This window comes from Tursiops truncatus, chromosome 14, assembly GCF_011762595.2.
Source record: "Tursiops truncatus isolate mTurTru1 chromosome 14, mTurTru1.mat.Y, whole genome shotgun sequence".
NCBI classification, from domain to species: Eukaryota; Metazoa; Chordata; class Mammalia; order Artiodactyla; family Delphinidae; genus Tursiops; species Tursiops truncatus.
The window spans coordinates 24,621,298-24,644,963 of NC_047047.1; the positions used below are offsets into that span (position 1 = coordinate 24,621,298).

Sequence of the window (23,666 nt, forward strand, 5' to 3'; positions counted from 1 at the left end):
AGGAACTAGGTGTTTTGGGAGCGTTTCGGGCTGGAGCGAGGCCCGGAGCGAGCGCTGGCACGTCGCCCCCACACTTGGCCAACTCCGACCTCCAGAAGCAGGGGCCTCTGCAGAGCTATGGCAGCATTCCTGACCTCCCTGGATGTTGAGCGTCCATCGCTACAGCTCTTTCGCGAATCCTTCCTTTCCCCTTGGTTCATCTGGGGTTCTAGCTGCGGACCCCATCTGGCGCAGTTACTCCGAGGGGACCTAGCTAGCGCCCCCTCGAGGAGTGCGTGGGGAACCCGGCTTGCAAACTCTCACAGCAGGTAGCAGCAAAAGGCTTGGTGGCTGAGATGGTGCAGTGAGACTGTTGTTAACAGATGATGCAGCTGCAGCTCTGCGCAAGGGGACTGGCGAGCACGTAGCCAGGTACTGCCCCTTCCCAGTGACGTCTTTACAGTGGGTTATAAAGACCTCACGCGCAGCCTGCCAAGGTTCTGCTAACTCCCGAGCCGAGCAGGACCCGAGCCAAGAGGCGCCTGCAAAGCTGCAGACGGTGGCGGCGGCGGCGGAGGCGGCTGTAGTGAAAGCAAAGGAAAAAATCTCCAGCTGGACGCAGGGCCCCAAAATTCCTGCCACAGGCTCTGAAATTTGACAGGTCGTGCTGTGACTAATACCTCCCACCCCCACCTTCGCCCCGAAGTCCTCACGCAGCACAGGACTTTGCCTTTCCCGCTGCAGATAGGAGGAATAGCAGTTGCAAGCAGCAGCAGGTGCAGTAAGGTGGAGGATCTCTGCTTCCTGGAACCGCGACCCGTGGAATTTCTTTCTCTTTTCCAGCTCAACGCAGGAGAGACGCTGTCTCCAGATTACAGAACTCAAGTGCTTTCTGAAGCTCAAAAGTGGAGGAATTCAAAGCCACCAAGGGTATACAGCACATCTAGAAGCTTTTATCTTAGCGTCAAGTCTTCTGCTTACAAGGAAAGAGTTCTGTCTAGAAAGAGCCTGCAGCCCTCCTGTCTTGGTTAAACAGTACTCTGACCCCAGGCGCTGGCTCAGGACCCTGCTGCAAAGGATTTGTGTGTGTGTACAGAGAGGAAGGTTTAATTGCTTAGCAGAAAAATGGATAACGTCCTCCCTGTGGACTCAGACCTCTTCCCAAACATCTCCACCAACACCTCGGAGCCCAACCAGTTTGTGCAGCCGGCCTGGCAAATTGTCCTTTGGGCAGCTGCCTACACAGTCATTGTGGTGACCTCCGTGGTGGGCAACGTGGTGGTGATGTGGATCATCTTGGCTCACAAGAGAATGAGGACAGTTACTAACTATTTCCTGGTGAACCTGGCCTTCGCAGAGGCCTCCATGGCTGCATTCAATACAGTGGTGAACTTCACTTATGCTGTCCACAACGAGTGGTACTATGGCCTGTTCTACTGCAAATTCCACAACTTCTTCCCCATTGCTGCTGTCTTTGCCAGTATCTACTCCATGACAGCTGTGGCCTTCGATAGGTGAGCTTGCCCTTTGTGGAAAAGGGGAAAAAATCCTTAAAGGAAGATAGCATTGCTATGCAGCTTCAGGGTTGGATAGTGCCTGGTTCAAGGTGGAGATTGGCCACCTGAACCCCTGGATTTATACTGACAGTCAGCTGAGTCAGTTGTTGATGGGGTATTTTATCTTATCTCACGATTTTCTTTTCTATTTCTTTCTTTTTCTACTCTTTTTCACCCATCACCAGTCTCCCTTCCTTTATGTATACATCCTACCTTTTTTCTTCATTTCTCTCTTTTATTTTTCCCTTCTCCACTCATCTTCCTGACATTTTCCATTCAACTCCTACTTTGCTTCTTTCCATATATTCCTTCTCTCTTTTGCCTTTAATGCCTGAAGGGGATACCCAGGATGTGACCAAGGGGCCAACCCCTGGCTAGGGCTTTGTGAATCCTTGCAGGCCTGCTATTCAGCTATACAGCCTTTTGATACCTTCCAGTTTTAAGTACCCATAGGACAACTTTCTCATCTTCAATTTTTCCTGAATATTCAGGAGCTTTCTGCTCCCAACACAACTCTCCAATATTATTTGGATGTGAAAAGCATTTTATTAGAATCATAAAATACTCAGGATTCTAATTCAGCTCTCTCTATGCTGCTAGGGGTTCTCATTCAGAAATGAGAGGCAGCTATGCTGTTCTTAAGGATCCAGGAGTTTTTCTAAACTTCTCTGGCCATGTGAGGTCAATGTTTTTAGCCTCTCTACATCTACAGATAAACATGCTTGGCAAAGGCAATTAAAGGCAATTGAAAGCTCTTTCTTTCCCGCACCCAACAGGCTAGGGTTTCAGAAGCTGATTAAAAGTGAAAGTGTTGGCATTTTCACACATTAGAGCTACAGTTCTGGAATGAAAGTGTCCTCAGGTGGCATGATGGAAAATTGATCATTAGAGCACAGCTCTATTTGTATTGACTTTTGGGTGGGTGTCCTAGGTCTCTAATGTGTATATCTCTGGGTGTACAAGTGTTAAATGTTTACCTAGGATGTGGAGGTATGTTTAAAACACCTACCACTGTGATTTTAAAATGGGTTCTTTTGATGGCCTTGCTGAGATAAATGAATATGAGAAGCCCAAAGAAGGAGCTAAGAGAAAAACTTCAAAAAATATCATTCCCAAATTACTGAATTCTTTTGTATAGAGATTTGCAATTGATTTGAGGTCTTTTGCAGGTTCTGTAGTCAATGATCACTTTTAAAATCAGAGAAAACTATGTTTTCTTTGCAGTGATGTCCAAATGCTAATTTTTAAGTTCCCTTTATGCAACTCTTAAGTGCTTAATATGTTGTGTGTAAAATAAGTTGTGGTGAATCAATTTATATTTTAAATGTAGAAGGGAAACCAATTACTCAAAGTGGTAGTGAAATGAATTCTTTTGTAAATTTATCTCTTATGCTATTCTGGTTTTTAGATATTTGGTTTGCTGAAAGTGAGGTACCTGTAATCTTTCTGCACTAACTTGCTCTTTTAACTTCACATCAGCCCTCTTAAACTTAGAAAACTCACAGCATGATGTATAACTGATTATATGTGCAGTGAAACCTGGTGCCTTTTCGGCCTTACAAACGCTGTCTTGATTATCCCTAAATTAGAGGGGAAGTTGGTATTTTTACTGCATCAGGTACTTGTGTGAGCTCAAGGGAGACCTGACAGTCAGCATGAGCCCAAGCATTCAGTAGCTGATGGAACACCAGAGGACAGCTCTCTTGCTTTGGCTTACACAGAAATGACATGTTCCACAGCCCTTCTCTTTCCCTTTGAACTTAGAAGGTTAGGGGCAAGATACAGGGTCAAACTCTTCAGTGCGTTGGGCAAGGAGCCAGATTTTGGCTGCCTTGACTCTGGCATCACAGGCTCCACTGTTTCTCTCCAGGCAAACCATAGACCCTGACCCTTCATGACACCTGCTCAGTGAGGTCAGAGGATCTCTGGTGTCAGAGTTGAGAGCAATGACAACAAGAAATGTCATCTGTGCCTGATGTGCAGATTATCAATGGCATGCTCAGGGTTAGAGTTCAAGGTAGAGTGAGGGATGATGCCTCAAGGCTGTGTCTCCAAGTCCTCCAAGTGCTCCTTCTGTTTTTCCTTGCTCAGCCTCATGAGCTGAGTAAATTAATCTCCTCAGGCCCTCTGATGAATCTAGCTCCACCACAGGCATGGTCATCCATTCTCTCCCAAGAATGCTTTAGAAAGGAAGAGACCTCGAGCTCTTTCCATATGAATGATTGCTTCTTTCTCCACCATGACAATGCAGACTTTGAGGAAATGTTAAATTATCTTTTTGTATGCTCCTTGAATTTTTAACAGATAACCTTTGAATCATATTAAAAATGAAAGCAACATGGTTTTCCAGATTATAAAATTAAACCTTGTTCATGAAGGACATAGAAACAAAAATACAAATCAACCATTAATTCGCAATGTAAAAATAACACCTGTTAACAGTTGAATTTCTTTTATGACTATTACACTACATAATTGAAGTCAGATTCTAGATAATTTTGTAACTTACTTTTTTCCATTGATATTAATGGAAAACATTAATAATATTTTCCCATGTTATTAAAATGTCTTCAGTCACATAATCATAGTGGCTTCGTATTATTCCATTTTTTGAATGTGCCATTATTACTTTAACCATCTCCCTAATGCTGGGAACCTAGGTGATGTCTAGATTGTTTTGCCATTATGATTAAGGTACTAATAAACATTTCTGTATGATAATTTTATTTTGCTTTCTTGATTATTTCTTTAGGGTAGATTTCCCAGAAGTAGAATTACTGGGTAAAATGAAATGAAATTTTTTAAAAATGCCATTGGTATTTTAATAGAAATTGCATTTAATCTGTAGATTTCCTTGGATAGTATGATCATTATAACAATATTAATTTTTCCAATTTGTGATCATGGTATATCTTTCCATCTGTTTGTGTCATCTTAAAGTTACTTCATCAGAGTTTTCTAGTTTTTGGAGTACAAAATTGTCTTAGTTAACTTTATTCTTAGGGATTTTATTCTTTTTGATGTGATTTTAAATAGGATTGTTTTCTCAATTTCTCTTTATGATAGTTCATTGCTATAACATAGAAACAGAACAGATTATTGTATATTAATTTGGAGGCTGCACCTTTACTGAATTAATTTATTAATTTGAATATTTATTGGTGGTGTCTTTAGGATTCTCTATGTATAATATCATGTCATCAGCAAACAGTGACAACATTACTTGTTCCTTTCCAATTTTGATTCCTTTTATTTATTTTTCTTGTTTAATTGCTGTGTCTAGGACTTCTAATACTATGTTGAATAAAAGGGGCCAAAGTGGACATCCTTGCCTTGTTCCTGATCTTAGAGGAAATGCTTTCAGCATTTCACCATTAAGTATGATGTTAGTGGTGGGCTTGTCATATATGACCTTTATATGTTGAGGTACATTCTCTCTATATCCACTTGTTGAGAGTTTTTATCATAAATGGATGTTAAATTTTGCCAAAAACTTTTCTACATCTAATGAATGAACTTATAATTTTTATTCTTCATTTGTTAACTTGGGTGTCACATTGACTGATTTGCTGATATTGAACCACCCTTGTAACCCTGTGATAGATTCCACTAGATCATAATGAATGGTACTATTAATGTATTGTCTAATTCGGTTTGCTAGCATTTTGTTCAGGATTTTTGCATCTATGTTCATCAGTGATATTGACCTGTATTTTACTTTTTTGTGTTATCTTTGTCTGATGTTGATATCAGGGTGATGCTGGCTTCATATAATGAATTTGGAAGTGTTCCTTCCTCTTGAGTATTTTGGAATAATTTGAGAAGGTTAGATGTTAGCTCTTCTTTAAATGTTTTGTAAAGTTCACCTGTGAAGCTGCCTGATTCTTCACTTTTGTTAGTTGGGAGTTTTAAAATTACTGATTCAGCTTCTCTACTGTTAATTTGTCTATTCATATTTTTTTATTTCTTCCTGATTCAGTCTTGGGAGATCATGCATTTCTAAGAATTTTCCATTTCTTTTAAGTTGTCCACTTTATTGGTGTATATTTTTCATAGTAATCTCTTATTACCCTTTGTATTTCTGAAGTATTTATCTGTAACTTCTCCTTTTTCATTTCTGATTTTGTTTATTTAGGTCCTCTTTCTTTTTCTCTTGATGAGTCTGGCTAAAGATTTATCAATTTTGTTTATCTTTTCAAAGAACCAGCTCTTAGTTTCATTGATCGTTCCTATTGTTTTTCAGTCTCTATTTCATTTATTTCTGTTCTGATATTTTTTATTTTTTTCCTTCCACTACTTTGGATTTTGTTTCTTTTTCTAGTTCCTTTAGGTTTAAGGTTAAATTATTTGTTCGAGATTTTTCTTGTTTCCTGATGTACACTTGTATAAACTTCCCTCTTGTAAATGTTTTTGCTGCACACCATAGATTTTGGATCCACTTTCAATTTCTCTCCAGGTATTTTTTATTTTCTCTTTGATTTCTTCAGTGACCCATTGATTGTTTTCTAGCATATTGTTTAGACTCCATGTGTTTGTGTTTTTGCAGTTTTTTTCTTGTAGTTGATTTCTAGTCTCATACCATTGTGGTCAGAGTAGATGCTTGGAAACTTCCCTGGTGGTCCAATGATTAAGAATTCACCTTCCAATGCAGGGACACAGGTTTAATCCCTGGTTGGGGAACTTATATCCCACATGCTGCAGGGCAACTAAGCCCCCATGCCACAAGTACTGAGCCCGCATACTCTGGAGCCCGTAAGCCACAGCTAGAGAGAAACCCACATGCTGCAAATAGAGAAGTCTGTGTGCTGCAACAAAGAGACCGCACACCACAACTAAAGATCCCATATGTCACAACAAAGATCCTGCATGCTGCAACTAAGACCTGATGCAGCCAAATAAATAAATAAATAAAATAGTAAAAAAGAATAGATGCTTGATATGTTTTCAATTTTTCTAAATTTATTGATTGTTTTGTGGATCAGTATGTGATCTATTTTTAGAGAATGTTCCATGTGCCCTTGAAAAGAATGTGTGTTCTGCTACTTTTGGATGAAATGTTCTATATATGTCTATTAAGTTCATCTGATCTAATGTGTTGTTTCTCTAATGCATTGTTGCCAGTGTTTTCCTGTTGATTTGTGTCTCAAAGATCATCCATTAATGTAAGTGGGGTGTTAAGGTCCCCTTCTATTATTGTATAAGTATCAGTCCTTTATTCAGTGCTTTGCTCTTCTCCACTTCACTTAGTCCTTCACCTGGAGTTTTATTTTGTTCCCTCATTTGGAATATATTTCTTTGTTGTCTCATTTTGCCCAAGACTCTGTGTTTATTTGTATATATTGGTTAGGTCAGTTATTTTTTCCAGTGTTAGAGAAAAGAACTTATGTAGCAGATTCCATTGGGTACCAGTAGCACATTCCCCTTTGGACACTAGAGATATATTATCTTGGTGTGCCCTCTGTGTGGGCTGAATGGGCCCATCTGTTGTAGTGGGACCAACTACTGTGAGTGTGCTGGTTGGCAGAGCTGTTTTCCAACCCAGCTGGCTGCCAGTCCTGCCTTGTGTGTATGCTGCCAGTCACTAGTGGGTACATCCTGGTCCTGGGATGGCTGACTACATGTGCTGGGGGTCCCAGCCCTGATACTGGCCCACTAGTGGACAGGGTTATGGCCTTGGGTGTCCTGGAGCTACTGCAGTACTGCTGGTGAGCAGTGCTAAATTCCAGCATGGCTGTGTGTGCCAGGAGGCCATGGGGCTGTTCCTAGTACATGGGTGGGTGGTATAGGGTCCAACATGGTTGATTATGTGGCCCAGGAAGTCACTGGGCTGATCCTATCCTACTGGTGGGCATTTCTGGTTCCTGGCATAGTTGACTGCATAGCCCAGGGAGTCCCAGAGCTGGTTCTGGACTACTGGTGCATGGGACCTGGCTCCAGTGTTAATGGGCTAGAGGGAAGATGTCAAGACCTCTTAGAGAACGGACTTGAGGTTATGGGGAGGGGGAAGGGTGAGCTGTGACAGGGCGAGAGAGAGTCATGGGCATATACATAGTAACAAACGCAGTAAGGTAGATAGCTAGTGGGAAGCAGCCGCATGGCACAGGGATATTGGCTCGGTGCTTTGTGACAGCCTGGAGGGGTGGGATGGGGAGGGTGGGAGGGAGGGAGACGCAACAGGGAAGACATATGGGAACATATGTTTATGTATGACTGATTCACTTTGTTATAAAGCAGAAACTAACACACCATTGTAAAGCAATTATACCCCAATAAAGATGTTAAAAAAAAAAAAAAATTGTCCTTGCCAGAACCAGTGTCCTTGTGGTAGAGTGAGCTCTCAAAAATAGCTGTCTTTAGAGACTTGCCAGCAAGATGGCAGAGTAGAAGGTTGAGAGCTTATCCCTTCTTACAAAAGCATCAAAATCAAAACTAACTGCTGAAAAAACATCTAAAAAACTAAAACGCTGGAACCTACCAAAAAAGATACCTTAAGTCCAAAGACAAAAAAGAAGCCACAATGAGATAGTAGGAGGGGTGTAATTGCAATAAAAGCAAATCCCATACCCGCCAGATGGGTGGTCAACAAACCAGAAAACAATTATACCACAGAAGTTCTCCCACAGAAGTGAAAGTCCTGAGCCCCACATCAGGCTTCCCAGCCTGGGGGTCTGGCAATGGGAGGAGGAGTCCCAGAGAATCTGGCTTTGAGAGCCAGTGGGGTTTGATTGCAGGAATTCTACAGGACTGGAAGAAACAGAAGCTCTATTCTTGGAGGGGTCACCCAAGGTCTATTGTGCAGGAAGACCCAGGGAAAAAAGCAGTGACATCATAAGAGACTGGGCCAGAGCTACTTGCTAGTATTAGAGGGTCTCCTGCAGAGGCAGGGGGTGGCTGTGGCTCACTGCAGGGAGAAAAACACTGGCAGCAGAAGCTCTGGTGAGTATTCATTGGTATTAGCCCTTCTGGAGGCCACCATTTTCCCCCAAGACCTAGCCCCACCCAACAGACTTTAGGCTCCAGTGCTGGGATGCATCAGGCCAAACAACCAACAGGGCAGGAAAACAGCCCAACTTATCAGCAGACAGTCTGCTTAAAGTCTTCCTGAGCACATCCCTGACACCAGAGGGACAAGACCCAGCTCCACCCACCAGCAGACAGGAAAAGACCTAAAATAACAAACTCAAAACAATTCAGGAAATGGTAATAGAAAGATACATATCGATAATTACCTTAAATGTAAATGGATTAGATGTTCCCAACAAAAGACATAGACTGGCTGAATGGATACAAAAACAAGACCCATATATATGCTGTCCACAAGAGACCCACTTCAGACCTAGGGACACATAAACACTGAAAGTGACGTCATGGAAAAAGTTATTCCATTCAAATGGAAAACAAAGAAAGCTGGAGTAACAATTTTCATATCAGACAAAATAGACTTTAAAATAAAGACTATTAGAAGAAACAAAGAAGGACACTACAAAATGATCAAGGGATCAATCCAAGAAGAAGATATAACAATTGTAAATATTTGCACACCCAACATAGGTGAACTTCAATACCTAAGGAAAATACTAACAGCTATAAAAGGGGAAATCAACAGTAACACAATCATAGTAGGGGCTTCTAACACCCCACTTTCACCAATGAACAGATCATCAAAAATGAAAATAAATAGGGAAACAGAAGCTTTAAATGATACTTTAAACAAGATGGACTAATTGACATTTATAGGACATTCCATCCAGAAACAACAGAATACACTTTCTTCTCAAGGGCTCATGGAATATTCTCCATGATAGATCATACACTGGGTCATAAATCAAGCTTTGATTAATTTAAGAAAATTGAAATCGTATCAAGTATCTTTTCCAACCACAGTGCTATGAGACTAGAAATCAATTACAGGAAAAAAATCTATAAAAAATACAAACACATGGACGGTAAACAATACACTACTTAATAACCAAGATATCATTGAAAAAATCAAAAAATACCTAGAAACAAATGACAATGAAAACACCAAAACCTATTGAATGCAGCAAAAGCTGTTCTAAGATGGAAGTTTATAGCAATACAATCCTACCTTAAGAAATAAGAAACATCTCAATTAAACACCATAAACTTACAACTAAAGCAAATAGAGAAATAAGAACAAAAAAACCAAAGTTAGCAGAAAGAAAGAAATCATAAAGATCAGATCAGACATAAATGAAAACGAAATGAAGGAAACAATAGCAAAGATCAATAAAACTGAAAGCTGGTTCATTGAGAAGATAAACAAAATTGATAAACCATTAGCCAGACTCATCAAGAAAAAAAGGGAGAAGACTCAAATCAGTAGAATTAGAAATGAAAAAGGAGAAGTAACAACTGACAGTGCAGAAATACAAAGGATCATGAGGGATTACTACAAGCACCTATATGCCAATAAAATGGAAAACCTGGAAGAAATGGACAAGTTCTTAGAAAAGCGCAACCTTCCAAGACTGAACCAGGAAGAAATAGAAAATATAACCAGACAAATCACAAGCACTGAAATTGAGACTTTGATTAAAAATCTTCCAACAAACAAAAGCCCAGGACCAGAAGGCTTCACGGGAGAATTCTCTAAAATATTTAGAGAAGAGCTAACACTTATCCTTCTAAAAATCTTCTAAAATATAGCAGCAGGAGGAACACTCCCAAACTCATTCTCTGAGGTCACCATCACCATGATAACAAAAACAGACAAAGATGTCACAAAGAAAGAAAACTACAGGTCAATATCACTGATGAACATAGATGTAAAAATCCTGAAGAAAATGCTAGCAAACAGAATCCAACAGCACATTAAAATGATCATACAGCATGATCAAGTGAGATTTATCCCAGGAATGCAAGGATTCTTGAATACACGCAGGTGAATCAACGTGATAAACAATATTAGCAGATTGAAGGAGAAAACCATATGATCATCTCAATAGATAAAGAAAAATCTTTCAACAAAGTTCAATACACTTTTATGATAAAAAATCCTCCAGAAAGCAGGCATAGAGGGAACTTACCTCAACACAATAAAGGCCATATATGACAAACACACAGCTAACACCATTCTCAATGGTGGAAAGCTGAAACCATTTCCTCTAAGATGAGGAATAAGACAAGGTTGTCCACTCTCACCATTATTATTCAACATAGTATTGGAAGTTTTAGCCACAGCAGTCAGAGAAGAAAAAGAAATAAACGGAATCCAAATAGGAAAAAACGAAGTAAAGCTATCATTCTTTGCAGATGACATGATACTATATATAGACAATCCTAAAGATGCTACCAGAAAACTACTAGAGCTAATCAATGAATTTGGTGAAGTAGCAGGATACAAATTAATACACAGAAATCTCCTGCATTCTACACACTAATGAGTGAAAAATCTGAAAGAGAAATTAAGGAAGCAGTCCCATTTACAATTGCAACAAAAGGAATAAAATACCTAGGAATAAACCAACCTAAGGAGACAAAAGACCTGTATGCAGTAAACTATAAGACACTGATGAAAGAAATTAAAGATGATACAAATAGATGGAGAAATATACCATGTTATTGGACTGGAAGAGTCAATGTTGTGAAAATGACTATACTACCCATAGCAATCTACAGATTCAGTGCAATCCCTATCAAACTACCAATGGCATTTTTCACAGAACTAGAACAAAAAATTTCACAATTTGTATGCAAATGCAAAAGACCCCAAATAGCAAAAGACAACTTGAGGAAAAAGCGGAGCTGGAGCAAACAGGCTCCCAGGCTTCAGATTATACTACAAAGCTACAGTAATCAGGAGAGTATGGTACTGGCACAAAACCAGAAATATAGATCAATGGAACAGGATAGAAAGCACAGAGATAAACCCATGTATATATGGTCACCTTATTTTTAATAAAGAAAGCAAGAGTATACAATGGAGAAAAGACTGTCTCTTCAGTAAGTGGTGCTGGGAAAACTGGACAGCTACCTGTAAAAGAATGAAATTAGAACACTCCTTAACACTATACACAAAAATAAACTCAAAATGGATTAAAGACCTAAATGTAAGGCCAGACGCTATAAAACTCTTAGAGGAAAACATAGGCAGAACACTCTATGACATGAATCACAGCAAGATGCTTTTGGACCCACTTCCTAGAGAAATGGAAATAAATCAAAAATAAACAAGTGGGACCTTATGAAACTTAAAAGCTTTTACACAGCAAAGGAAACCATAAACAAGGCAAAAAGGCAACCCTCATAATTGGAGAAAATATTTGCAAATGAAGCAACAGACAAAGGATTAATCTCCAAATTTACAAGCAGCTCATACAGCTCAATATCAAAAAAAACACAAAAAAACTACCCAGTCCAAAAATGGGCAGAAGACCTAAATAGACATTTCTCCAAAGAAGATGTACGGATTGCCAACAAACATGAAAGGATGCTCAACATCACTAATCGTTAGAGAAATGCAAATCAAACTTCAATGAGGTATCACCTCACACCAGTCAGAATGGCCATCAGCAAAAAATCTACAAACAATAAATGCTGGAGAGGGTGTGAAGTAAATGGAACCCTCTTACGCTGTTGGTGGGAATGGAAATTGATACAGCCAGTATGGAGAACAGTATGGACGTTCCCTAAGAAACTAAAATTATAACTACCGTATGACCCAGCAATCTCACTACTGGGCATATACCCTGAGAAAACCATAATTCCAAATGAGTGGTGTAACACAATGTCCATTGCAGCTCTATTTACATTAGCTTGGACATGGAAGCAACCTAAGTGTCCATCAAAAGATGAATGGAATAAGAAGATGTGGCACATATATACAATGGAATATTACTCAGCAATAAAATAAAACGAAACTGAGTTATTTGTAGTGAGGTGGAAGGACCTAGAGACTGTCATACAGAATGAAGTAAGTCATAAAGAGTAAAATAAGTACCGTATGGTAACACATATATATGGAATCTAAAAAAAGAGAAGAAAATGGTTCTGAAGAACCTAGGGGCAGGACAGGAATAAAGACACAGATGTAGAGAATGGATTTGAGGACATGGGGAGGGGGAAGGGTAAGCTGGGACGAAGTGAGAGAGTGGCATTGACTTCTTTATACTACCAAATGTAAAATAGATAGCTAGTGGGATGCAGTCGCAAAGCACAGGGAGTTCAGCTTGGTGCTTTGTGACCACCTAGAGGGGTGGGATAAGGAGGGTGTGAGGAAGACACAAGGTGGAGGAGATATGGGGATATATGTATATATATATATAGCTGATTCACTTTGTTATAAAGCAGAATGTAACCACCTTTGTAAAGCAATTATACTCCAATAACGTTGTTAAAAAAATTAAAAGATCAAAAGCTGGTTTTTGCAAAGATAAATAGAATTGATAAACCTTTATCCAAACTCATCAAGAAATAAAGGGAGAGGGCTCAAATCAATAAAATTAGAAATGAATAAGGAGAAGTTGCAACGGACACCACAGAAATACAAAGGATCATAAGAGACTATTACAAGCAACTATGTGCCAATAAAATGCACAGCCTGGAAGAAATGGACAAATTCTTAGAAAGGTACAATCTCCCAAGTCTGAACCCAGAAGCAATAGAAAATATGAACAGACAAATCCCAAGTACTGAAATTGAAACTGTGATTTAAAAACTCCCAATAAACAAAATTCCAGGACCCAGTGGCTTCACAGGAGAATTCTATCAAACGTTTAGAGACAAGTTAACACTTATCACTCTCAAGCTCCTCCAAAAACTTGCAGAGGAAGGAATAATTGCAAACTCATTCTATGAGGCCGCCATCACACTGATACCAAAACCAGACAAAGATACCACAGAAAAAGAAAATTATAGGCCAATATCACTGATGAACATACATGTAAAAAATCCTCAGGAAAATACTAGCAATCCAAATCCAACAATACATTATGATGTACTCCATGATCAAGTGAGATTTATCCCAGGGATGCAAGGATTTTTCAATATCCACAAATCAATCAGTGTGATACACCACATAACAAATTGAGGAATAAAACCCATATGATCATCTAAATAGATACAGAAAACCTTTTGACAAATTCAACACCCATTTATGATTAAAAAAAAAAAACCTCCAGAAAGTAGGCATAGAGGGAACTTACCTCAACTTAATAAAGGCCATATATGACAAACCTACCACTAACATCATGCTCACTGGTGAAAAGCTGAAAGCATTTCCTCTAAGATCGGGAACAAGACAAGGATGTCCAATCTCACCACTTTTATTCAACATAGTTTTGGAAGTCCTTTCCATGGCATTAAAGCAGAAAAAGAATAAGATAAATGCAAACTGGAAAGGAAGAAGTAAAACTCTCACAGTTTGCAGATGACACGATACTATACGTAGATAATCCTAAAGATGCCACCAGTAAAATACTAGAGCTCATCAATGAATTTGGTAACGTTTCAGGATACAAAATTAATACACAGAAATCTCTTGCACTTCTCTACAGTAACAACAACAAAAGATCAGAAAGAGAAATTAAAGAAACAATCCCATTTACCATCACATCAAAAAGAATAAAATACCTAGGAATATAACTACCTAAGGATACAAAGAACCTGTACTCCAAAAACTGTAAGATGCTGATGAAAGTAATTGAAGGTGGCACAAACAAATGGAAAGATATACCATGTTCTGGATTGAAAGAATCAATAATGTCAAAAAGACTACTACCCAAGGCAATCTACAGAGTCAATGCCATCCCTATCAAATTACCAATGGCATTTTTCACAGAACTAGAACAAAGTATGTTAAAATTTGTATGGAGGCACAAAAGACACCGAATATCCAAAGCAATCTTGAGGGAAAAAACGGAGCTAGAGGAATCAGGCTCCTTGACTTTAGACTATACTATGAAACTACAGTCATCAAAACAGTATAGTACTGGCACAAAACCAGAAATATAGATCAATGGGATAGGATAGAAAGCCCAGAAGTAAACCCATGCACCTATGGTCAATTAATCCCTGACAATGGAAGCAAGACTATCCAATGGAAGAAAGTCTCTTCAATAAATGATGCTGGGAAAACTGGACATCCACATGTAAAAAAATGAACTTAGAACATTCTTTAACACCATATACAAAAACAAACTCAAAATGGATTAAAGCCTAAATGTAAGACTGGTTACTATAAAATTCTTAGAGGAAAATTAGGCAGAACATACTTTGACATAAATCACAGCAATATCTTTTTTGATATGTCTCCTAGACAGATCAAAAATAAACAAATGGACCTAATTAAACTCAAAACCTTTTGCACAGCAAAGAAAACCATGGACAAAGCAAAAAGACAACCCACAGAATGGGAGAAAGTATTTGCAAACAATGCAATGACAAGGGATCAGTCTCCAAAATTTACAAACAGCTCATGTAACTCAATATGAAAAAAACAAACAACCCAATCAAAAAATGGGCTGAAGACCTAAACAGACATTTCTCCAAAGAAGACGTACAGATATCCAAGAGGCACATGAAAAGATGTTCAATATCACTAAGTATTAGAGAAATACTCTAAAACTACAATACTCAAAACTACAATGAGATATCACCTCACACTTGTCAGTATGGCCATCATCAAAAAATCTACAAACAGTAAATACTGGAGATGGTGTGGAGAAAAGGGAACCCTCCTACACTGTTGGTGGGAATGTAAATTGGTACAGCCACTGTGGAGAACAGTATGGAGGTTCCTTAAGGGACTAAAAATAGAGCTACCATATGATCCAGTAATCCCACTCTTCGGCATATATCCAGAGAAAAACATGGTTCAAAAAGATACATGCACCCCAATGTTCATTGTAGCACTGTTTACAATAGCCAGGACATGGAAGCAACCTAAATGTCCATCAACAAATGAATACATAAAGAAGATGTAGTATATATGAAATGGAATATTATTTAGTCATTACAAAGAATGAAATAATGTGATTTGCAGCAACATGGATGGACCTGGAGATTATCATAGTAAGTGAAGTCAGACAGGGAAAGACAAATACCATATGATATCGCTTATATGCAGAATCTTTAAAAAATGATACAAATGAACTTATTTACAAAACAGAAACAGAGAAGGAACTTATGGTTACCAGAGGTGAAGGGTGGGTGGGAGGGATAGATTGGGAGTTTGGGATTAACATGTACATACTACTCTTGTATTTAAAATGGATAACCAACAAGTACCTACTGTATAGCACAGGGAACTCTGCTTAATGCTCTGTAATAATGTAAATGGGAAAAGAATTTTAAAAAAGAATAGACACATGCATATGTATAACTGAATCACTTTGCTATACACCTGAAACTAACAAAACATTGTTAATCAACTATGCTCCAATAGAGTAAAATAAAAATTAAAAAAAAAACCCACAGAGATTGATATCTGGATGTGAATGATCCAGAGCCTATTAAATGTTAACCTACCCATACCAGCTACCCCAGCTCCTTTGAAAGCTTCCATTATAGAAAGTGGGATTGCTTAAAAGCCTTCATTACAAACAGATTGGTAGATTAAAATACCAGCATCCCTACTGACATCAGGTGGTGTGTGGTTTTAACTTGTTTGCCGTTCCTTTTGTTTGTTTTTAATATGGAATAAATATCTTTGCCCATTTTTAAAAAAATGGCTGCCTTGATTGTCTATGTCTCCAGTGGGAGTCCCAGTTCCCTCTTGCCTCTCTGAGGGGCTCTCTAAGATCAACAAGTGGGTCTGACCTGGTCTCCTTTCAAATTACTGCTTCTGCAGTGGGTCTCAGAGAGTGTGAAATTTTGCATGTACCCTTCAAGCCCAGAGTCTGTTTCCCAAAGGCCTCCAGCTCTCCCATATGCAAACTTGGTTAGCCTTCAAACCCCGATGTTTGGGGACTCACCTTCCAAGTAAAGGACCTCTGGGATTGGGAGCCCTCTGTGGGGCTTGGACCCCTCACTCCTTGGGAAGAACCTCTTCAATTGTGATTATCCTCCTATTTGTTGGTCAGCTCGCCAGGATTGTGGATCTTGACTATACCATGTCTTTGCCCCCCATCCCACCTGTCTCCTTGTGGTTCCTTCTTTATATATTTAGATGTGGAAAATCTTTTTGGTTCATCTTCATGTCATTCTCACTAATTTTGGTGTGTCCATGGGAGGAGTTGAGCTCAGGGTCTTCCTACTCTGTCATCTTGGCTGTTCCTCAAAACACTCAGGATATTATATTTGGTTTAGACCTTTACTGCATTTTACCCATAGTCCATTTCAGTCTTTAGTCATGTATACTTTTATGGTAACCCTGGCTGGAGACTCTACATCTGAATCATATTTGAACCACATGGGTCCACCTGAATAGGACAACTTGGACAACAGTCAGCCACATCCCCTCCTTCAATTCACTCTAAATGGTCACAGGCTCTTGGTTTCATCTGTCTTTGTACCCATTTCTTATGGTCTTGTTTACTGAAATCTTGTTGTTATTTGGTACTTTTTGAAATGAGTCCACCAACAGTGTTATGAATCTACTTGGGCTTGGAGGCAAAAAATTCATGCTATTTAGAGTTGTACATAACAGCAGCGAGAACGTGAGAGGCTCTGCCATTACCACAATGATTTAGTAGATGACTCTGTGTCATCTCTATTGCCTGCTCAAAGACCTCTTTGGTTATAAGTTGTGAGATTTGTCTTAGTTGAGTAGATAAAGTTGCTGGTCAAATGATCTGGCTAAATAAGTTCCCTGAATTTTGATGATTAAGGAAATGTCCTGGAAGAAAACCCCAACTGATGAAATGTTAGTGACCTCAGGTAGAAGGACTATGTGCTCCTTATAATGGAAGGGAGGGGAGTAGGAGAAAGGATGAAGTGACCTCTTGTTCAGAGGAAGAGCCAAAGGGTGATGCCATGTAGAAAGACTGAGTTTTGTTTTGTACAGTTCCCAACATGCTGGTCAATGCAGAATTTATTTGACAAATAATTATTGAGAATTTAAGGGCTTAATGTCAAGATCTAGGAAATTCTGAAGACCTGGGTCCAGTGAGATCACTCCTGCAGGATGATCCTGGATGTCTGTACAACAGAAAACGCTGAGCAATAATTATTCTCACATATGTTCAGACTGGGAGAAACAAAGGTATAATATGCATGTACTTCTCCTGCTGCATGTATTTTTATTCAACAACCATTTACAGAGCCCCTGCCATGTGCCAAGAAATTTGTATATTCATTTATTAAATTAAGCTTTCATTGAGTATTTACTATATCCTAGGAACTGAGGAAGCCAAGGATACCAGCATGAATAAGTCACAGCAACTACCATCCTCAAAGAATCTGTGGAGGATAAAGAGAGAAGAGATAGCCATGCTCTTAGCTGTCACCCCTCCTGGTCATTTGAACCCAGGGAGATGCAGTCCCTCAAAGGAAACTTGTACCATCACAGGAAGAAGTGAGTGTGGATAAGGGAGAGCAAGGACTGGAATTGGAAGGGAAATGTAGAAGAAGGATGTGGTGAGACAGATATCCTAGCAGAGGAAAGACATTCTGTTTGCCAAATGACTTAGGGCTGGTATAGGTGAAAGTTATGAGAATACTGCAGCTTGTCAGAAGATTGGAATTCTTTCTCACAATAGGATTGTTTCATTCTGTGTTTTTAAAAATGTGCAGGCTTATATTTTGCCAGACTTAAAGCACTATATGGAGAGTTCATTTTATAAAGCAAAATTATGCAAGAGGAAGACAGCACCTCAAGTTTTCATCAGAGAGGCCACATACAATTCAAATCAGAGCTCATGGCCCACCACGGGACTGAAACAACCTGAAGTGGAGAACATAATCTACATCCCACACAGCCTCCAGACAGTCTCTCTGGTAGCCTGATGATTAATGCATAAACTAGAAAGACATTTCATTGACTGCCTTCTAGTCCCATGAGCGCAATGTAGTCAATAAATATTTATTGAATGTAATTTCCTGGGGCTTGCAGCACTTACTCTGTGATAACTTACAAGCGAATAAGCAAGAATTGTTCAGGGTGGTTACAAATAAATATATAAATGTATGTTAATGGAATCCAAAATACAAATGGACAGTAAGAAAGGAAATATGTATCCTTCTGCAGACAAGTCATCCAAGTGGTACTAGATTTAGGGTAAATAAGAAAGAAGTGCATTACACAAGCCCCAGAAGTGAGAATTGCAAGAGAGAGAAAGAAGAAAGAAAAAAAGGGAGGAAGGAGATTTATAAATGGCTCTATTTCATACAAATGAAAATATATACATTTTTAAAGTCAATCTTTTTTAGTCTCTCTGGCTTTATGTGTACAATACTTTTATCTGTCACTGAAATAGCGCCTACACTCAGGAAATGGCAGAGTTAACTGAAATGGGCTTCCAAATTACAATTTTTGCAATAAAAATAAAATATGGCTTTCTGCCACCCATTTGGAGCTACAGCACTGATATGCTTATGCGATCCCCCTTAAGCCCCAGTCACATTAGATTCTGAGCCATGTATCACCAATTCGGCCATGAGGATGACTGTTAGGTTAAATTTATTAAAGTCTGAACATTTATTCTGAGTTAAAAGTAAATTAAAAATTTGCATTTGAAATAATATCCAAAAGAGACAGTGTAATCACCACATTCTCCCTTGTGCATCCTCTCTAAGCTCCTGTGAAGTCTGAGAATGCACAGACACAGTGAAAGCAGGAGCCTGGGAGGTGCTGAAGCTGAGACAGGCATCTTCACGGCTGCATGTCCAGCTTTGTAGGGGAAAGATCTTGTCTCTGGGAAATGCTTCAGTGAGCAATTCTACAATTTTAATACAAACACTCAAAAGAGACTCTAGTCATGACCAACCAGGTCCAGCCCTTCAGCAAATTGGAAAGAAGACAATAGTGATTGCACAAATCCACATCCACTGGCTCTGATTCTAGGATTGCCACAACAACCCCATGACTAAAGAGGAAACAAAGGTTTCATTGCTGTCAGGCAGCAGGAAAGAGGCAGAACCAAGAGGGAAATCAAGACTTCTCAGGATTCTTTTCAGGATACCACCCCAAGTATAGAAGGTCATCAGGTCTGCAGTATACTGGACCTCCGTTGGAAGTAGCCAGACAATGCTTGATTCACTGCAGGTTGAGAGTTGTCTTTGCCTTCTTTCTTTCTTTCTTTCTTTCTTTTTTTTGCGGTACGCGGGCCTCTCACTGTCGTGGCCTCTCCCGCCGCGGAGCACAGGCTCCGGACGCGCAGGCTCAGCGGCCATGGCTCACGGGCCCAGCTGCTCCGCGGCATGTGGGATCTTCCCGGACCAGGGCACGAACCCGTGTCCCCTGCATCGACAGGCGGACTCTCAACCACTGCGCCACCAGGGAAGCCCTGCCCTTTCTTTCTTATATATAAATTTATTTATTTATTTTTGGCTGCGTTGGGTCTTCCTTGTTGCGTGCGGGCATTCTCTAGTTGCGGCAGGCAGAGGCTACTCTTCGTTGGGGTGCGTGGGCTTATTACAGTGGCTTCTCTTGTTGCGGAGCACGGGCTCTAGGCACGCGGGCTTCAGTAGTTGTGGCGTGTGGGCTCAGTATTTGTGGTTCACGGGCTCTACAGCACAAGCTCAGTAGTTGTGATGCACAGATTTAGTTGCCCCGTGGCATGTGGCATCTTCCCGGACCAAGGCTCAAACCCGTGTCCCCTGCATTGGCAGGCAGATTCTTAACCACTGTGCCACCAGGGAAATCCCTGTCTTTGCCCTTTCAATGCTCTGTAGATGGTAGTTGAGTAACAGACTTTATAGCCACCAAATCAACCAGGGAAATTTGCCCAGAGATTTATAGATTACTACTCACCTCCACCACAATATCTTTTGCAAGTCTATTCCTAATTCCGCTCTCTCCTGACTTCAAGACTACCTACACTTAGTGTCCTTTTGTTAAAGCATAATTATATTTCCCAAATAGGTGATAACATTTTCAGAGTCATGCTGACACTTTTGTGTGTTTGACAAAGGAGGGGCACAGTGACTTGCTGATATGTCATGACTAAAATATTCAAATAAGAGTAGAGACATGGGTATGAAATGTACAGTGTGGGAAGTCCATAATTATGTAATATCTTTTTATGGTGACAGATCACAACCAGACTTCTTATGGTGATCATTTTGAACTGCATAGAAATATCCAATCACTATGCTGTATACCAGGAACTAACATAGTGTTATACTTCAAAAACAAACAAACTCATAGAAAAAGAAGATCAGATTTGTGGTTTTCAGAGGTGGGGGTTGGGGGAGTGGGAATTGGGTAAAAGTAGCCAAAAGGTACAAATTTTCATTATAAGATAAAAAAGTACTAAGGATGTAATGTACAACATGATAAATATAATTGACACTGCTGTATGTTATATATGAAAGTTGTTAAGAGAATAAATCCTAAGAGCTCTCATCACAAGGAAAAAAATTACTATCAACCCTTAGAATGTACATATATATATATATATATATATATATATATATATATAAAAACCACTTTGGTGTACAGTAGAAACTAACACTATATTATAAATCAACAATACTTGAATAAAATAAATTTTAAAAAAGACTACCAAAAGTCGGAGAAGGAAAAGATCCTGGGGATTTCCTTCCGGGGAGCTATCATCAGTTCTGATTACATGTGTAAAAGCTGACCTGAGGCATCCTAATATTCTTTCATATACTGAACACTGTCTGTGCCATCGCTCTTACAGACCAGAGAAGGAAAGCCTAAGTCCCTAGCAAGAAAATCTAGGAAAAGTTATTCTAAAAGGTATTCTATAAAAGGACAATCAGGGAAGCCTTCATGAAAACTGAGCCATCACGCTTCTCAGACAGGGAAGATCTAACTAATCATAACATGGAGAAGGGAGGAAGTCTCTGAATGCTTCTTGCCCTTCAAGCCAGATGCTCAGCAGGCTCACCCCAAATCCAGCCAAGCACACCCCTTTAAGCCTCTTCAATAATCCACCTGCCATTCCGAATCTGCAGCCTCCCTAAGGCTCTGAGGTATTTATCAGATTACCACTTGAGGTCACATATCCTACTGTCATGTTTTGTGGCTGTTTATTTATATGCGTTTTCTCCTTGGAGAAATTAGAAGCTCGGAGTTCACAAGGAAACACAGTGCTCTGCGTGCGGCAGGTGCACAGTGTGAATTTGTAGTGCACATACTGAATGAAATTGCTTTCCTTGTAAGCCTGGCCCCAGTTCCAGCCTAGAGATCCTAGAGTCCAAAGACTGTAGAAAAGAATTATGTGGAATTATTTGGAGCCAGCTGACAGCTGTTCTATTTGTCTGCTCATTTCTGAAGTCTCCATTGACTATTCAGTCCCATGGAAGCCAGAAACACCTGCCTGTCAGAGAATCAAATGCATGATTCGGAGACTTTGTCAGATACTTAAACCCAAAAGGCGGTATAAGACATAATTCCTACTGTGAAAAAAAAAATGCATATTTTAAGGGATGGATCCATGAACTCTGCAAAAAATAATTGTTTTCAGTGTAGACAATATTTATTGGCAGGTGTTAAGAGTGCAAAATAGTAACAAAGGGATGGGAAAAGAGGTTGGCATGGCTCCCCTTCCCCAAGTGAGGACCCTGTAACCAGGCCAGTGAGGTAGGAGTACTTGACTTCAGCCACTTTGAGTCCAGCATCCACTGGAGAACAAGATTCCAGGCAGGAGGGGTCCTCACAACATGGGGGAAGGGAGCAGTACCCTAGAAGGGGCGTGAGCTGTGTTCCATCCCAAGCTGCTTCGTTCCTGTCCACCACACACCTCAAAAGCTCGGGGCAGGGGTGTTAGGGGACTGGGCTAAACCTATTCCTTTAAAAGGTAGGTGATTTTTTCAATGCAGGAGGCAGAATTGATGTGACTATAACTGATATGAAATGCTGATTGGAACATTTGTTAATTCTAAAATCTCAAAGTCTATACACAAATTCAGACGTGGATACTCATTCAGATGACACCACTCAGTGCTTGATCCCAAGTAAGAGATGGAGAAATGGCTCCAGACCTAAAGTCATCATTCACTTTGCTTCCCTCTTCCTGCAGAGAGGTTTCATCTACCCTGGGCTTTGATATGCTCAAGTGTGTCTGTCTCAGGAGGTGGAGAGTCTCTTTCTCTTCATGAAGCATACTTTGTTAGCCATACACTGACTTCTAGATGTTCAAAGAATTGGTGAAGATTTCTCCAGGAGCTATTGGTTTTTTGTTAGCTTTAGGCCACTGCTTTCTCTTTTGTACACATTCACTTCCCTTCAAATTGTATGGACCTGTACAGGATTGCTAGCCTTTAAAATTGCCACACCAGGACTTTAAAAACTACTATTTCTATCACCATTATTCCTTAATCCAAAAAAGGTAAAAATAGGCTTTACATTGGCTAAATTCACAAAGTTGTTCTTATTTTTCTTATTTCACTGTAAACCACTGACATATACTTAGGCATCATGTCCCTAGCATAAGGACAAGGATGAAAATTTCTCTCCTGAAATGTTGCTAGATGGGTTCTAAAATATTAAAAATATATGGCTGAGTTTAGCATTTATGTCATAAAAGTCATAAAACTTAAGGATAGAATATGAAAAAGAAAATAATTGTAAAAATCACCAGGACTCAAAGGGCTTCTGGAGAATTTTTCACTGGGCAGGAACAATACATAATCACTAATGCAGATTTTGGTGACCAAATTGGAATTTTTGTCCTTTCTTCTCTGTTCCAGGTACATGGCCATCATCCACCCCCTCCAGCCCCGACTGTCGGCCACAGCCACCAAGGTGGTCATCTGCGTCATCTGGGTCCTGGCTCTCCTCCTGGCCTTCCCCCAGGGCTACTACTCAACCACGGAGACCATGCCCAACCGAGTGGTGTGCATGATCGATTGGCCGGAGCATCCCAACAAGATTTATGAGAAAGTGTGAGTAGAGATGAATTTCAGTGCCTTCTTTGCCCTTTCTTGTTCCTTCTTTCTTTTGTTCTTCTGGTGGTTAGGATTTAATTTGTATGTTAGGTTTTAATTTGTAAACATTTCTCACAACCACTCTGTGTCAGGTTGATGTGTCCATAATTT

General features: G+C 39.7%; 1 protein-coding gene across 1 annotated transcript in view; it reads left to right on the top strand.

Annotated features, from left to right (window-relative positions):
* Window positions 1-1,104: 1,104 nt before the first annotated feature.
* The window catches only part of TACR1 (tachykinin receptor 1), a 94,014-nt gene continuing 71,452 nt past the window's right edge, over window positions 1,105-23,666 (top strand). Inside the window, exons 1-2 of the mRNA XM_033838339.2 lie at window positions 1,105-1,493; window positions 23,319-23,513. Of these exons, the coding sequence (XP_033694230.1) occupies window positions 1,105-1,493; window positions 23,319-23,513 (584 nt within the window). The remainder of the gene's footprint in view (window positions 1,494-23,318; window positions 23,514-23,666) is intronic.